The following is a 16,454-nucleotide window of genomic DNA, read 5'->3' on the forward strand; positions in this document are numbered from 1 at the left end:
GAACTTGGCCTACCTCTCAAAGAAGTTTTGGAAACAGAAGGAGAAGCTCTAACTACCTTGGGAAGAGAGGGAAGAACAGTTACCTGAGAAGCCCCCTCAGCCTGGCCTACTTCCTGAGAAGGCACATCCTGTAACAGTAAAGTCTCAGCCTGAGACTCCAAAGAAACTCCTGGCAAAACCTCCGGCTCCACTGAGCCTTCTAAAGAACCGACGGCTGGGACTGCGGTTCATCCACCCTAGGCTTCGCTGTTTTGTCCTTGCGCTTTTTGGCGAAGCGGCCGGAGTATCCGGCGGCATTTTATAATTGCAACGCTTCCCAAACACTAACCTGGCACAGTCTAACCGTCTCTTAATAGTGCGTTTGTTAAACCTAGCACAAGAGCGGCATCCAACAACGTCGTGCTCAGGCCCTAAACAAGGTATACACAAGGTATGGTAATCCCTATGAGGTATCTGTTTCCCACATGAAATACAGTTATTCACTTTTCTGACATCCGGTTAAATACTGAGGCAAGAAAAAACCAAAATGTTCCCCAACGGGGTACTTAGCCAACTCTGATTCGGTCTGAAACTCCGACTTCGGAAATATTTCAGAACGCCAACCTGCACTCGCAAAACTGCTTCTGCATCGGACCATGCGGCAAAAAAGACTGAGGATATGACGTCGGTCATGCGCATTAGTACCCTGACGTACTGACGTCAGTCTAATGCGCCCTGACCGACGTCAGCCATATACTCTGGTATTCGGGCCGACTGGACAGCGGACTACCCAATAGTAAGGACTGCAGCAATGTGGAACGAAGAACATCTGGAACAAACCTTAGGGACAAAGGATGGATTTGGCCTGAGAGATACTCTGTCTTTGTGAAAAACCAAGTACGGAGGCTTTACAGACAAAGCTTGAAGCTCTGAAACCCTTCTGGCAGAAGTAATCGCCACCAGAAAGGCAGTCTTCCACGATAGAAATTTTAAATCACATGTCGCTGCCGGTTCGAAGGGAAAGGAAGTTAAGGCGCGTAACACCACATCGAGATCCCATGGAGGAGCAGGATGAGAAATCGGAGGTCTTAAAAGCGCAGCACCTTTCAAGAAGGTCTTACACAATCTGTTGCTCATTAAAGGTGGGTTTATAGATTCGTGAAAATTGGAAATAGCTGCCAATTGAACCTTGATGGTAGAGACTGAAGAGCCTTGATTGAAAAGAGAAGTTAGAAATTTCAGTACTTCTGATACAGGAATAGTGATGGGATCCAGACCCCGGAGTTGAGCCCAAATAGCAAATCTTTTCCATTTGCTAGAATACAGTTTCTTTGTAGCAGACTTGTGGGCCGAAGATAAAATGTGTACAACTTCTGGATCCAAGGTATGACTCCTGACTATAGTCGGAAGAGGAGGAGCCAAGCCGTCAATTTTAAGGTGTGTAGGGACTGGTGGAATAGTCCCGACTGATGAACCAATAGGTCTGGGATCTGATCCAGGAACCATGGACCTTCCAGAGTATATTTCCGAAGATAGGGGAACCATACTTGACAAGGCCAGTAAAGAGCAATTAAGATCATTTTGCTCCCCAAGAGAGATGCCTTTTGGATCACCCTGGGAAGGAGAGGAACTGGGGGGAAGGCATAAAGCAAGCCGGTGGGCCACGGACGAGCTAGTGCATCCATAGGGCTCTTCCCCGGAGCCGGGGTGAGGGAGAAGAACTTTTTGCACTTCGCATTCAGTGGAGTCGCGAAGAGGTCGCAACACGGAACTCCCCATTCGCTGAAAATCTGATTTGCAACTGTAATGTTCAGAGACCATTCGTGAGGAGAGAGGATGGTTCTGCTCAGTCTGTCGGCTATCACATTGGACTTGCCCGGGATACGAGTAGCCACTAGAAAGCGTTTGGTCGACACTGCCCATTCCCAAACTCTCATGGCCTCTCTGCAAAGAGGATAGGATCTGGTCCCTCCCTGTTTGTTCAGGTACCAGACCACTGACATGTTGTCTGAGTGAACGGCAATTACGCCCTGAGGGAGGTAATCGTGAAGGGCTTGAAGGGACAGAAGCACCGCCCTCATTTCTAGGATGTTGATATGAAGTAGGGTCTCTTCTGGGTGCCATTTGCCTTGGACTGACCTGCCCAGGGAATGCCCCCCCACCCCCATCTGGGAGGCGTCCGTGGTCAAAGTGGCCACAGGAGGAGGTGGAACAAAGGGTCGTCCCTGATCCAGATTGGAGGGCACCAGCCACCAGCGAAGGTCCCGTTTGCAGGTTTCCGTGATCCATATGAGGTGACAGAGGGACTTCCTGAAAGGACCACTGAGCTGAAAGAAGCCACTGGAGAATTCTCATGTGCAATCTTGCTAGGGGAACTAGAAGAACCGTGGCGGACATGTTTCCCAATAGCTGCAGTACCATTCTGGCTGGGGCTTTGGATCTGGGAAGTAAGGCTCGAACTTGAGCCTGTATGGTTTGTATCCTGTCTGTAGGTAGATAGACCCGCATTCGTTTTGAGTCTATCTCTACTCCGATGAATCTTATGCATTGAGATGGCAGCAACACAGACTTTGGCCAATTGAAGGTGATTCCAAGGGAATTGCCCAGTGATATCGTGGCTTGTAGGCTCCGCAATAGTAGATGCTTGGAGGTGGCAGTTAGGAGCCAGCCGTCTAGATACGGAAACACCTGGAATCCTAGACTTCTCAGGTGAGCAGTCACTACCGCCAAACATTTGGTGAACACCCTGGGGGCTGTGGTGAGACCAAAGGGCAGCGCATGGAACTGAAAATGACTGCCTCCTAGGCTGAAGCGCAGATGTCTCCTGGACGCTTGATGTACCATGATATGGTAATAAGCGTCCTTGAGATCTATGGAGCACATCCAAACACCTTTCTCCAGCAATGGGAGAATGGTTTGTAGGGTGACCATTCGGAACTTGGACTTTTTGACTGAACGGTTTAGAATGCTGAGATCCAAAATGGGCCTCAAGCCCCCGGTCTTTTTTGGCACCAAAAAGAATCTTGAGTAAGTCCCTAATCCGATCTGGTCTGCGGGGACCGGTTGGATGACTCCTTTTTGCAGCAGCTTTGAAACTTCTGAGGCAGCAGTTTCCCGTTGACTGGGTGGCGGGTCCGGGATTTTTTTGGACTGAGGTGGAGAGTGAGAGAAAGGGATGGCGTAACCTCCGGCAATAATTCGAAGCACCCATCGGTCCTGAGTGATACCTTCCCAGGCTTTTAGGTGCCTCGAAAAACGAACCCCGACTGGCTCCGGAGCTGCACAGTCAGGCAATCCCTCAGGGACTGTGAAAGGCTGAAGAGCCACGAAAGGACTCGCGGTCTCCAGTGTTGCGAGGGCCTCTGCCGCCTCTGGGACGGTGTCTTCCAGAAGAATTTCCCCCTCCCCTGCCTCTGGAAGGGGGATCGTCCTGCTGTGAGGGGTAAGACTTCTGAGATCTACGGAACCACATTTTCCCTCCTCTTTTAGCCTTGGGTTAAGGCCGAAAGGGAGTGGAAAATCGTGCCCCTACGGCAGTCAAAGTCTTACCTTCTTGCTCGCAGCGGGTCAGTGTGTCCTTTACCTTGGGTCCAAACAAGGAGGACCCATCAAAGGGGGTGTCGGCAAAGGAAGACTTAAAGGCCTCTGCAAAATGACACAGGCGGAGCCAGGCTGGTCTCTGTAGAGCAATGCCTGTACCCGCCGCTCTACTCGCCCCTTCGGCCGCATAGGAAATGAGCCTCATGGACGAGTTTGAAATGAACGACAGTGTAGCCAGCTGAGAGCCAACTGTCTGGGCCAGCTCCTCAGGCAGGTTACCCAAGAGGGTATCGGAAAGTTCTTTAATCAGATCCCTCTGAAATCTGGTAAAGTGCGTGAGATAGTTCAAGGACCTTAACATAAAGGCCGCTGAACTTAGGGTGCGCTTACCGTACCGATCCATGCTCCTAGACTCCTTATTAGGAGGATGGACGGACGTGGATGCCTCTGCTACATATTGCTGGGTAGCAGATGCCATCACCAAAGCATCTACAGCCACACCTTTAGTCAAAAACTCTTTTTCCGGGGGTGCTGACAGGAACTTATTAGGACGAGCAGGCACCGGTTCCACAGAGTCTGGGTGTTCCCACGCCCTTCTACAGATCAAGCCCAAGAGCTCGTCGAAGGGCAGAGACACCCAGGAGGCGGAGGGCTGAGCCCCGAAGGCCTTAAGGAACACAGACTCATCAGCAGAAGGGGGTTTGGATTGCCAGCCGCCTCGTTGTTTAAGGACTTCCAGGATGTCTGCAAAGGAGACATCATCGGAGGACGACTTAGGGGACCCCTCTGCATCATCGAGATCGGTGTCTGATGTAAGAGACTCATCAGGGGAGTCAACGTGCTTCCTCTTGCGCGATCTTTTCCTGGGGGGGTTCCTCCGAAGAAGCTTCAGAAGGACCTCCAGGAGGGGGGGAAACCCCAGTGGGGGTAACCTCAGGCCCCGGGGCTCTGCTGTCTAAGGACAGGGGGACTGCCAAAGACCCAGTCTGGGTATGCAGGGAAGGAGCTGGGGAGACCGTGGAGGTAGCCAAAGATGATTTGGCTAACGCACTCCTCATAGCCCTGAAGGCAGGACCACCAGAATCCTGGGGAGGTCCCACCTCCATGGCCACGACGGTAGACGGCACTCCCGCAGCCAACGCACCGAGAGGAAGGCTTGGGACTGAAAAAATTAGTCCCGAAGCGTCCCCCCCGGGGCCGACAGAATAAGTCCGCGTACTGAACTCCGACTCAAGAGTCGGAGTTGGAGTAAGGGTCGGGCCCGACCCTAAAACCTCCATCGGTTCCACCAGCACCGGCTCCAACGGTGCCGAGGCTGTTGGAGGAGGAACCATAGTAGCAGGGTGGACCATCGGCTCCGAAGCCGAATGGGCTGGAGCCGAAACTAACTTTTGAAACACCGGAGACTGGAAAAGTCTTAGGAGCACCCTCTCGATGTCCGAATCAGACATCTTGGAGGATCTAGATGACACCGATCGGGTCCGAACAGATTTCTCCATCGGCTCCATAGGACTAGGGGACCGGCTCCAAATGGATTCGATTACTATCGGTTCCGAGGGAGGTCTCAAAACAATTTCCCTCTGTGCCGATTAGGACTTCGGTACCGAAGGGCAAGAGTCTGAGCCGGCAACCCTCATCGGCTCCAATGTCAGTGGAGCCGATGAAGGTGACCCGCCTCTCGATGCCCCAGTCCTCGGCTCCGAAACCAGAGGGGTCGAGACTGGAGGCATCGAGGCAGACCGTTCCGCCCTCGGCTCCGAAGTCCGTGGAGCCGATGGATTAGCCTGCCTAGGTTTTTTGGCAGTCGGTTCCGACAGACTGGTCGGAGCCGACGCTTTTTTCTTTTTTGTAGGAGAGGAAGAGGAAGATAAAGCCTCCTCGAAGGATGGCTTAATCAATCCTTTTAAAATTAATTTATTCTTCCTCTCCTGGAGGACTCTCGATGAAAAGGCGTGACACACGCTACAGGACTCTTGTAGGTGCTTGGCGCCTAAACAATAAACGCACGAGGAGTGGTCGTCCGTTATGGACATTTTATAACCACACCTCGCACACTTTTTAAACCCAGAGGGTCTATGCTCTTTAGACATGCTGACAAACCTCTAAGAGTAATAACACAGAAAAACTAAGCAAGTTTTAAGTTTTGAATTTTAAGTTTTTTTTTTTTTTTTTTTTTTTTAAACAAAACAATTCACTACTAGTAGCACAAACACAGAAAAAATAGGGTCAAGACCCTCTAACTTAAGCAGGTACTTGACACAAAAAAACGCTAGATAGTAAGAGAAATAGAAAATAGGGGAAGGCCTCTCTAACTTAAACGGGAAACCTTCCCTTAACTAAAAAACACAATTTCCTCAACAGATTCTCTTAAAACACACTCGTACCACAACAATAGCTGTTAAAACAGCTTTTGGGTTCAAAAAAGCAAATTTCCTGACAGGAAAAGTCTGAATAAAACAGTACTTAGCCCAGCCAAGTTTGAGACCACGTCCTAGCTTGTAAGCGGCAAACGAGATCTGGGGGATTAGTGGTGGTGCATCCTGGGATAAGAAATAGCTCAGCCAATAAGAGGCCTCGCTCTATAGCATAGCGTGCCGAGTCGGAGCCGAGGGATCGGCTCCGAGCCCATCAGTATTGAATGTAGGCGAGATAGGATCACATAACATCAATAGGTTTTGTAACATGCAACAGTGGAGGTTGCTCACACCTCATTAAAAAATCTTGTTTTTTAGGAGGGAGAGAGAGAAAGGTCAGGGAACATTACTTAAAATAAAATGAGATCTACAAACTAAAACAGTGAACTTTGCAGGAAACCTCTGTTGATCAAACCAAGGACAGGGAAGACAGGTCTTTATGGAACAGAACAAGCCCAAAAAGTTACTTAAAAAAAAAATCACTCACGATTTAACTCTAAAGGAAGCTGGATTATTTGAAAAAGGATACATTTTCGGGAAGTAAAGGTAATAAGGAAGCGCTAGCAGATTATCACAATTTGAAAGCTTTTTCAGAACTTCATACACAAACGAGAGAACTAATTTGGCATTAAACATACAGCTATGTTTTTAGAATTTATTGCCAAATAACCATGTCCAAAAAATGACTGGATATGTGGAGACAAGACTCTCGGGTAGGCTATGCTTTTCATAAAAATTAAAAGGGCAATACACTCTGAAATGCAAAGACCTGAACACAATATTGGACAAATTAAATGCATCTGGGAGTGAAATTCTAAGTTTTAGATAATGCTATTCAAGATTCTGCATCTATTCAGCCTGGGATACCACATATCAAACCAGATGGACAACTCTAAGAAACAAGGTAATGGAGGTAAGGGATAATGCATTTCACAGCCCTTATTGTCCACAATTGGACTAGGAAAGCATTCTGAAATTAATAGGTCTGTAATCATCCACAGTATAGCATAAATGACATTTTGTTATTGGGGCCTCTATAGTCTTTCCCTAATCACTGGCCAGAAAACCACTAATGATTTCATAATCATGGCCGTTAAAACATGGAATCTATGTTATTTACAAAGCAACCATTTTAAGCCATCTAACCCTGCAGCAGAAGAATGCTTGATTAGCCACCCTAGAAACAATACTCATTGAAATAGCCGGGTACCCTTCCATTCCATTTCAACTGCCGAGACATTACAACCAATAATTACTAAACTTATCTAGAATGATCAACATTTCAGGCTCACTTATATTGGCATTTTGTAAGTCAGTGCCAATACCCAGTGCTTCAGCCTTTCCACAAGCTCTCAAATGCTTAATTTTGTTATTAGAACATGAACTGATAAAGCAAGTTGTGGTTCACAGAAGCATTTAGCCCTCCTAACTCTTCTCCTAAAAAATTAGTTATTTTTATAGTTATGCTCATTTTAAGCATTAGAGTGTTTCTTATTTTAGCTACAATTTTTTTCCCTAGATTTCAAGCTAGTCAACCTGTTTGCCCATCATGGTGGAAATCATTTATTCCTAGATTTAACTTGTTTCACTAAAATATATTTACTAATAAAATGCATTTAGAAATAATCCAGGACAGAGGTATCTCAGACTAACAGTCACCACAGGATGTACCATGTAATATGGACTTGACAGAACAAAAGGCTAGAAAGTCAACATAAATGAATGTCCTCTACAAAAGTATTATTGTAATAAGACTGTACCCTACAACATATAAAAGACAACATGACAGGGAGATGATAGGCCCTATACAATGGGACAGGGTGAAGGCAAATTTTAAAGACAAATCATGGCAGGGGGTGCAACAGAAAGAAGCAAGTGAAGTATACAAAACAAAAGGAAACTCGGGAATTATTGATAAACTCACCAAACTAGGCATCAACCCCTATCATCACTAGGTGGGTTGCAAACTGGCTCACAGATAGAACCCACAGTGTGACAAGTCAGACTGCCAACCAGTCATGAGTGGCGTCCCACACGGATTGGTCCTGGGTCCTCTCCTGTTTGGCATATACTTCTCAGAAGTCCAGCAAACAAGAAGGGACTCTGGCTGACCAAGTTCGCAGACGACTGCAAGCTGGGAGCCATTAACAACTCCCCAAGTGATGCAGACATCCTACAGAAAGGCCTCACAGAGACTAATGACTGGTGTTGAAACCATGGCCTTAAGCTTAATGCCAAAAAAAATGCGTAGTCATCCCCTTTGGGAAAAGCTCAGTTCCCACTAATTACCACATCGATTGGAGTCCACTGAACACTGAAGGCGGTATAAGCGATCCGGGGACACAGGTTGACCGCAACCTCTCTTTCAACCACCACATTGCCACTGTGGTCAGAAAGTCCTTCTATGTGGCACATCTCATTACCTAGGGTTTTGCATCGAGAAAGAAAGAGGTCATCTCTCTCTACTCTTCCCTCATTAGGCCAATCATCGAGTATAACGCCCCATTTGGCATGTACCTCACTAGACACACGCAACAGCTGGAAAAGTCACAAAAGTACCTCACAAAGAGGATCCTAGGCCTTAAACAGATGTCCTACATGGACAGACTAAAACTCCAGCTATTCGCTGTCTCATATTGTCTACTAAGAGGCAATCTTTGCTTGATTTACAAAGCCATGTCTGACCCAGCTCTGTTAGAAATGTTGCATCTAAAGAAATCCAAATCCCTCTGCACCACATGCTCCAGAGACCTCAACCTCATTACCACAATCAACCGAACATGCTGGAGGGACAGGTTCATAACCCACAGACAGCCCATGCTCTGGAATAGACTTCCCATACATGTCAAGCAGAACACCTCACTGACCCTCAACAGAAATCTTGATGAGTGGATGGGAGATAGAAAGTTCAAACTGGGGATCACTGCAGTAGGTCTACTCGACAGAGGCACTGGGAACTAACACTGGGCGGCACAATGCCAGGGCACATCTATGGGCTAGGTTTGTAAAGGCTCCAGGGCTATTAGCCTAGTACACACCTATGAAACATTTACAGCAATATAATGGCAAAGGCAAGAAACAGAATATTGATAAAGTTTGCAAAAATTAACATTAGTAGACACCAACTACAAAGGGTCACGATTTTTCAAGTACGGGTGGAATGTCGAAGAAGAGGGGACTTCTGGTGGGTCCAGCGAGGGTAAAAAAAGGTTAAATATACAGTGTGAAAAAAGAAAAAGGCAATTTATCAACGAAATAAGTGCATACACAAGAACATGGTTAGTGACCTTGAGAGTATAACATTATTTTGACTGGAAAACAGACACGACAGTGGTTCAATTCAGACAGTTTACTCTAGACAATTTAATGAAAAATAATAAATGAACAAATATCGGCTACAGGAAGTATAGCACACAATCCAATGTATGAAACGTGGGAAGGGCCCAAGACCAGATGGCATTCTAATTGAATTCAACAACAGAGGAGGTATTAGAGGAGCTCTCTGAATTATTTAACTCCTTATTCCACTACATATCCCTTCAGTGGAACAGCCCTGGATAGGTAATCCTACCCAAAACGGAAAGGTACAAAACACACCCAGCAAACAGGTTCATTTCATTAGAACAGATATTTAGATCTTAGCCAAGGTGCTTGGTAGCAAAGTTTAATAAAACCTTCTCAAACTTGATACGACAGGGCACAGCTTTTCTTAAGAGAAAACAAAACTATGAGGTAACTGGAAGGCAATAGACTACGGCAAACAAAAATCCACCACCGAGACTGTTCTGTTCGTTATCTAAGAATCCGACAGTCAACTGACAATTCCTGTTTGAAACTGTAAGATGTTACAGGCTAGAGACAACTTCATTAACTTGGTTAGATTACTTTATAAAAAGGTTAAATTTAATGCATTGACAAATGGATGTTCAAAAGATAAATTAAGGCAAGCAACAGGCAAGGTTAACCCTTCAAGACTATGTTCATATGTAATAGAGGTACTGGCCAAAAGGTTAAGAAAGGAATAAAAAAACTGAATAAAGCACAGTATGGAAGAACACAGTTCAGGCTTTATGTAGATGACTGTGAAAAATTAGATCTAATCCTCTCTAAAGTTTTAAGTATATGCCACAAACTTTCCAAGGCACTATACAATAAAAAAAATCTAAAGTGGTGAGAGAAAGAAAAGGAAAAGTCCACTGTGTAGGGATAGCTGACTAAGAATTCCCACATATTAAGGGTCACATGTAAGCAAAACATTAGAATTAAATTAACAAAAATTTCCAAGTAATATATGTGGAAAGTACAAAATATTTTAGCTAAAGGGTCATGCAAACTGAAATCCATGACGGGCAACAACAAACGCAATCTAAACAACTATCACTCCCATCACAGTGCATCTGATTAGACATTTTTAAATGCCACAGCACCATCTCTCACTCCACCCACTCCAGTGAATATAAACACTGCTGGAGGAATACAAAGACAAAGAATATTACAACTAAAGAGGAAGGGAGGTGGAGGATGCCACGTTTATACACAGGCTTCTGCTTACAATTTTGAGGAATACATCAGACTAAATTGAGGTCATACAGAAAGGAACATTTTCATAAAAAGTAAATCAGAAGAGATCTGATCAGGAAGATTAACTACCCTTGGAAATTTCAGTGAATGTGGTGGCATATTCAGATATTTACAGAAATGAAGTACTAAAAATCCCACCACAAAGACAGGACACATTGGAAGAAAGTGGTTACTTTTAAACAAAATCAGCTTACATACGGCAAATGTGACACAGGAACTAAACAGTAATTCGATTTTGGGAACTTTGCACTACTAACATCCCCTGTACTCAATTGCAAATCTATAACTTAAGACTTTAGTAGGTTAGGGAAGGGTTGGACAAAGCAGTAGACGACTCGAACCTTGAAAAAATGGATTAGCATCAGGTCAAGCAGAGGGGGAAGTACTGAAACTTTCAAACAGATATTTATAAAAGTAGTTCACAGGTTTTATACAGAGAACAAATGGGAGTGGAACTGGATGATAGACAACTGGAAATGTGTTTTTATCTTATGTTATCTGCTGATCACAGGGAGTGCACATTTTGCACTTTCTACCACCTCACTCTAAGTTACAAAGGGCCAGATTGGAACCCAATCTCACATTCAACCATCATGTAGTGGCAGTAATCAGAAAAGCTTTTTACATGGTTCATCTCATAAGTAAAGGGATTGCATCCAGAAAGAAGGAGGGCATTACCTCTCTATACTCCTCCCTCATTAGCTCAATAATGGAGTATAATGCCCCATGTGGTATGTACATCTCCAAACATCTGCACCAACTGGAAAGGCCACAGAAATGCCTCACAAAGAGAATGCATGGCCTCTAAAACCTGTCCTACACGGACAGGCTCAAATCACTATCACTCTACTCTATCATACAGATTCCTCAGAGGTGATCTGTGAGAAGCCTACAAAGCAATCTCAGACCTTGCCCTACAAGAGATGCTCCACATCTGTTAAGTCTAACTCCTCACGCATTACCCACTAGAAAAGCCTGAATCTAATACGAGACCTCAACAAATCTGCTAGAAAGACAGGTTTGTCTCCAAGAGGCTGCCCCATCTCTGGAACAGACTTGCCACACACAAAGTATCTCGCCGACCCTCTTCAAGTGCAACCTTGATGAGTGGATGGGAAACCACAAATTTGTCCAAGGGGTTCCACCTGTGTCCCTCACTGACAGGGGCAAGTGCTGACTGAGGTTTCTTTTTGGGGATAAACTCTTGGCTAGGCTTGTAAGGGCCCCATGGCCATCAGCCGAGTAACCACCTATGAATCTCCTATGGAGGCAGGCACAAAACATATGCTTTAGAATTCTCAAGCAAAGAGATGGAAATGACAGATAACAGACAAATTTTGGGAAAATATGACAAGTCATAGAAATTTTGAGGGCTAAGAGACTGAAGGACCTAGGAAGAAATCCAAGTAAAATTGGTGTTAACTTTTGCTTTCAAATTTATAATAGTAAAAAAAATTGAAAACACTTAAATATCAGAATGCTTATGACATTCAAAATGACTTTCTGAAATGGAGGCATAAGCCAATTCTTTTTAGACTGAATGAAGTCAACTTCCTCTAGTTAGAATTCTTATTTATTACCAGTTAGTGCCAATACAGTGTATACAGAATTTCTGTGTACACTAAGGTCATACGATAGTGATCACGTTAACTGTACTTTTCATTATATTAAGAAACGGAATAAAGCGCAGACATCCCCCCCGCCTTCAAAGCAAGAAGTCTGTGTACTCTTGTAAACTTTGGATTTTCCCACTACTTAACACTGTTTACAAGAATGATGAACAAGAACAATAAACCCTACATTTTACATAAAATGCAAAAACACACTGCATGCTGTTAAAAACAAAATGCGTTACCTTGATCGAACTGTCTCTGTAGACTCTCCATTTCTGATTTATTCCCACTCACACGATAAATACCTTCTGTACTCAACCCTATAAAACAAAGTAAAGACTTTCAGTGCAAACTATAAGCACATATACAGAATGCATGAATGCAATGAACACTTCCATCCAAAAAATAAAATGAAGCAATATGCATCGGCTCTATTTAAGCCTCAACTCAATGAGAACATTTCTATACAAGACTAACTGGGCAGTTTGTCTCAAAAGCTCAAGTAGAACAGATAGGTAAAGTACTTGGCATAACAGCTCCTAAATCATTACATCTCATTTTATCCATCTTCTGCACATCACTTTTTGAACAATTTTTTTAAGGAGTCAGTCTTTACTGCAGGACCTACATCAAATTTGTGCCAACTACAGAAATGTAAGGAACATACGTACCCCTTTTACATTCTGTACCGTTTTTCACTCTCCATCTATGAAAGCCTGCATTTCTTCAGGGATGCAGTGCTAACCAGCCCTCGTGACATACACTAAAATAATACTATGACAAAAAGTGACGGACCTCTAACTATAATCTGACTCGCGTTCGGGTAGTAGTCTGATGCTGGAGGAGGCAGCCAAAGGAAGACCACAGTGAAGAGGCACTGCTTATTAATGAACCCCCGAGTGGAGACAAACCCAGAACCACCCATTTACTTGCAGATGGAGAGCAGGGATGCTCGAGGAGCTACAGTCATGGATGCTAGTGTAGGCCCCATGTTTACCTGTTGCACACACCTTCCCTGAAGACTTCTGTGACATGCAGAAGGAAAGGGAGGCAGATTAAAATCAATTAAAAACTGCCCGACAGATCTGCGATAACCAGCTCTTGTCAAATGGGGGGTGGGGAGGGGACTCTCAGAATCATGGCAGTCTGACATACTCGGTAGGTGTAGTGAGCCCAAAGATTTACAGCAAAAAAGACATACTTACTTTTTTAGGCAAGGCTCAAAAGACAAACCCAGCGCCGTAAATAGCACAAGTAACAAAAAACTAAGGGTAATGCTACTCAATGCCAGAAGTATAAAAGTACAGTTTTGTACCTACCATAAATGTAGATGTTCGAGGATACACATTGCTGCAGTCCTTACTATTGGGTAGTCCGCTGTCCAGTCGGCCCGAATACCAGAGTATATGGCTGACGTCGGTCAGGGCGCATTAGACTGACGTCAGTACGTCAGGGTACTAATGCGCATGACCGACGTCATATCCTCAGTCTTTTCTTGCCCCAGATGTCAGAAGACTCTAAAAAGACAAGGCCCAAAATACCTGCACCAAAAATATGTAGAATATATACAAAAATATATACAAAAATATCAGCAGATAACCTCACCTACACAACCACCCCTAAACACAGAGGGGAAGGAGGGAGGGTAAATTGGACTGCAGCAATGTGTATCCTCGAACATCTACATTTATGGTAGGTACAAAACTGTACTATGTTCTTCGTTACACATTGCTGCAGTCCTACTATTGAGTAGAATCCCAAAGCAGAGGTAAGGGAGGCTGGCAAATCATAAAGAAGCAGGAGCTGACAACATGCCTTGCAAAACAGCTGTGGCAAAACCAGCCCTAGACTTAAGAGTAGATAGGAAGGTGATAATGCTTAGAGAAAGTATGTACTGAACTCCAAGTAGCTGCCTCCAAAATATCCTTAGTTGCCACCCCCCTTAGAAATGCTGTTGAAGTGGCAGTAGCCCTAGTGGAATGAGGCCTAATCCCAGCTGGAATCTCCTTGCCATGATGGGAATAACAAAATGCAATGCAAAACCCAATCCACCTAGAAATAGTTTGTTTTGACACAGGCTTGCCCTGTGAACTCAAAGCAAAAGAAACAAACAACTGCTGAGACTGCCTAAAATCCTTAGTCCTGCTTAAATAATAACGCAATTGCCTGTGTACATCTAAAGTGTGCAAAATCTTTTCCCCTTTATTTTGGGGTCTGCATAAAAAGTAGGCAAATGAATGGTTTGGTTTAAAGCCACACTAGAAACCACCTTAGGCATAAAGGAAGGATTAGTACGTAATGATACCCTATCCTTATGGAAAATCAAAAGGGCTCTACTGCCATAAGGGCCTGCAACTCAGACACCCTTCTTGCAGAAGTAATAGCCAACAGAAAAGCAGTCTTCCATGACAAGTATTTCAATTCAGCAGTAGCCGCAGGCTCAAAAGGTTGTAGAGTAAGTTTTTCCAACACAAAATTGAGATCCCAAGCAGGAGTAGGAGCTCTACGTGGTGGTCTTATATTCTTTGCCCCTCTAAGAAATTGCTTGAACAAAGGATGCGAAAACAATGGTGGGTCACAATCATAGTGAGCTGAAATTGCTGCAGCATGAATCTTAATGGAAGAGAAGGACAAACCTTTGTCCAATAACTCAGTAAGATATTGAAGAGCCACACTCAAATTAGGCTCAGAAATCTCCAAATTCTTTGCTGTACTCCAAAATAAAAATCTCTTCCATTTTTCTGCGTACACTTCCCTTGTACTAGGTCTTCTAGCTTCCATAATCACATTTAAAACTTGTTGAGGAAGTTGAGACCTGCTGTGTTTCAACACAGAATATGCCAGGCTGTTAGATGAAGAGAGTGAAGCTTGACATTGAGCAGATGACCGTCCCTCTGAGATAACAGATGAGGAATCAAAGGTTAAGGCCATGGAGGCTTCCTTACCAGACTCCTTAGTAGTGGGTACCAATGTTGCAGAGGCCAATCTGGAGCTATCAAAATCATCCTTGGCTTGTCTTGTCTGACTTTTAATAGCACCTTTGGAAGAAGAGGCAGAGGTGGAAAGGCATACACATGAAGGTTTTTTCAACTGAAAGACAGAGCATCCACTTTCCAAGCTGTGTGATGAAACCCCTTTGTGCAAAACCTTGGCAGCTGGTGGTTTAGTGGAGAAGCGAACAGATCTATGTCTGGAGTTCCCCATGACACTGTCAATTTCTGAAATACATGAAGATCCAGTTTCCACTCGTGGGGATCCATGATTTGTCTGCTTAACACATCTGCTAAGGAGTTCTGTGCTCCCGGCAGAAACCTTGCCTGAAGAGTTAGTTGCAAGCTTAGCGCAGTCTCCCATAAAATCATTGCTTGCCTGCATAGAGGATAAGAATGTGTTCCCCTTGCTTGTTGATGTACCACATGACAGTTGTGTTGTCTGTTAGAATCAACACCTGCCCTGGAAGAAGTAACTCCTTGAAAGCCATTAATGCAAACTGGACTGCTAACATCTCCTTCATGTTGATATGTAGATGCTGTAGTCTGACAGGCCACTTGTCTTGTATCCACTTTCCATTCAGATGAGCTCCCCAAGCAATGTCCGAGGCATCTGTCGTTAAAATCTGACTCGCCTCTGGCCGGGTCACAGAGAGTCCCTTGTTTAGGTGACATTCCTGAGCCCACCACAAAAATTCTTTTGAAGGCAAGGTATTATTTGAATGACAGTGTCCAAATCCTGGCAGTGCTGTGTCCATACATTTTTGAGATACCATTGTAGCTTCCTCATATGCAGTTTGGCATTGGGAAGCACCAGAATACAAGATGCCATGAACCCTAATGCTTGAAGGACTGTCCTTGCAGTCAGCACGGACTGATGAGATAGTTGATGGAAGTAAAGTGATAGACTTTTGTTTGTCCGGGGTTAAAAAGGCCATCTGGGCTGCTGTATTCAGTCTCACACCCAGAAAGCACATGTCTTGAGAGGGTACTAGACTGGACTTTATTTCGTTCACAGAATACCCTAGGCATCTTAGCACTGCTATAACATATTCCAGATGCTGTAGAAGGTCTTCCTTTTCTTGAGCCAGAATCAGGCAGTCGTCCAAGTAAGGACAGATTTGAATTCCTTTTAGCCTGAAGTAAGCTATCACTGGAGCCAGAACCTTTGTGAGTACTCTGGGCGCAGTAGATAAGCCAAAGGGCAATGCAGAGAACTGATAATGAGAATTTCCAGCTCGAAAACGCAGATATTTCCTGCAACTCAGTCTTATAGGCACATGAAGGTAAGCTTCCTTGAGATCCAAAGTTACCATCCAGTGATCTTTGCCCAGCAG

The 16,454-nt window shown here is 44.5% G+C and overlaps 1 protein-coding gene across 1 annotated transcript in view; it reads right to left on the bottom strand.

Moving 5' to 3' along the window:
- Positions 1-16,454, bottom strand: part of ARHGAP35 (Rho GTPase activating protein 35) — a 1,275,888-nt gene that overhangs the window by 540,744 nt on the left and 718,690 nt on the right. Inside the window, exon 4 of the mRNA XM_044055505.1 lies at positions 12,370-12,447. Within this exon, the coding sequence (XP_043911440.1) occupies positions 12,370-12,447 (78 nt within the window). The remainder of the gene's footprint in view (positions 1-12,369; positions 12,448-16,454) is intronic.

The sequence above is a fragment of the Protopterus annectens genome, chromosome 1.part0, assembly GCF_019279795.1.
Source record: "Protopterus annectens isolate FY-2018-M chromosome 1.part0, PAN1.0, whole genome shotgun sequence".
Taxonomy (NCBI): Eukaryota; Metazoa; Chordata; order Ceratodontiformes; family Protopteridae; genus Protopterus; species Protopterus annectens.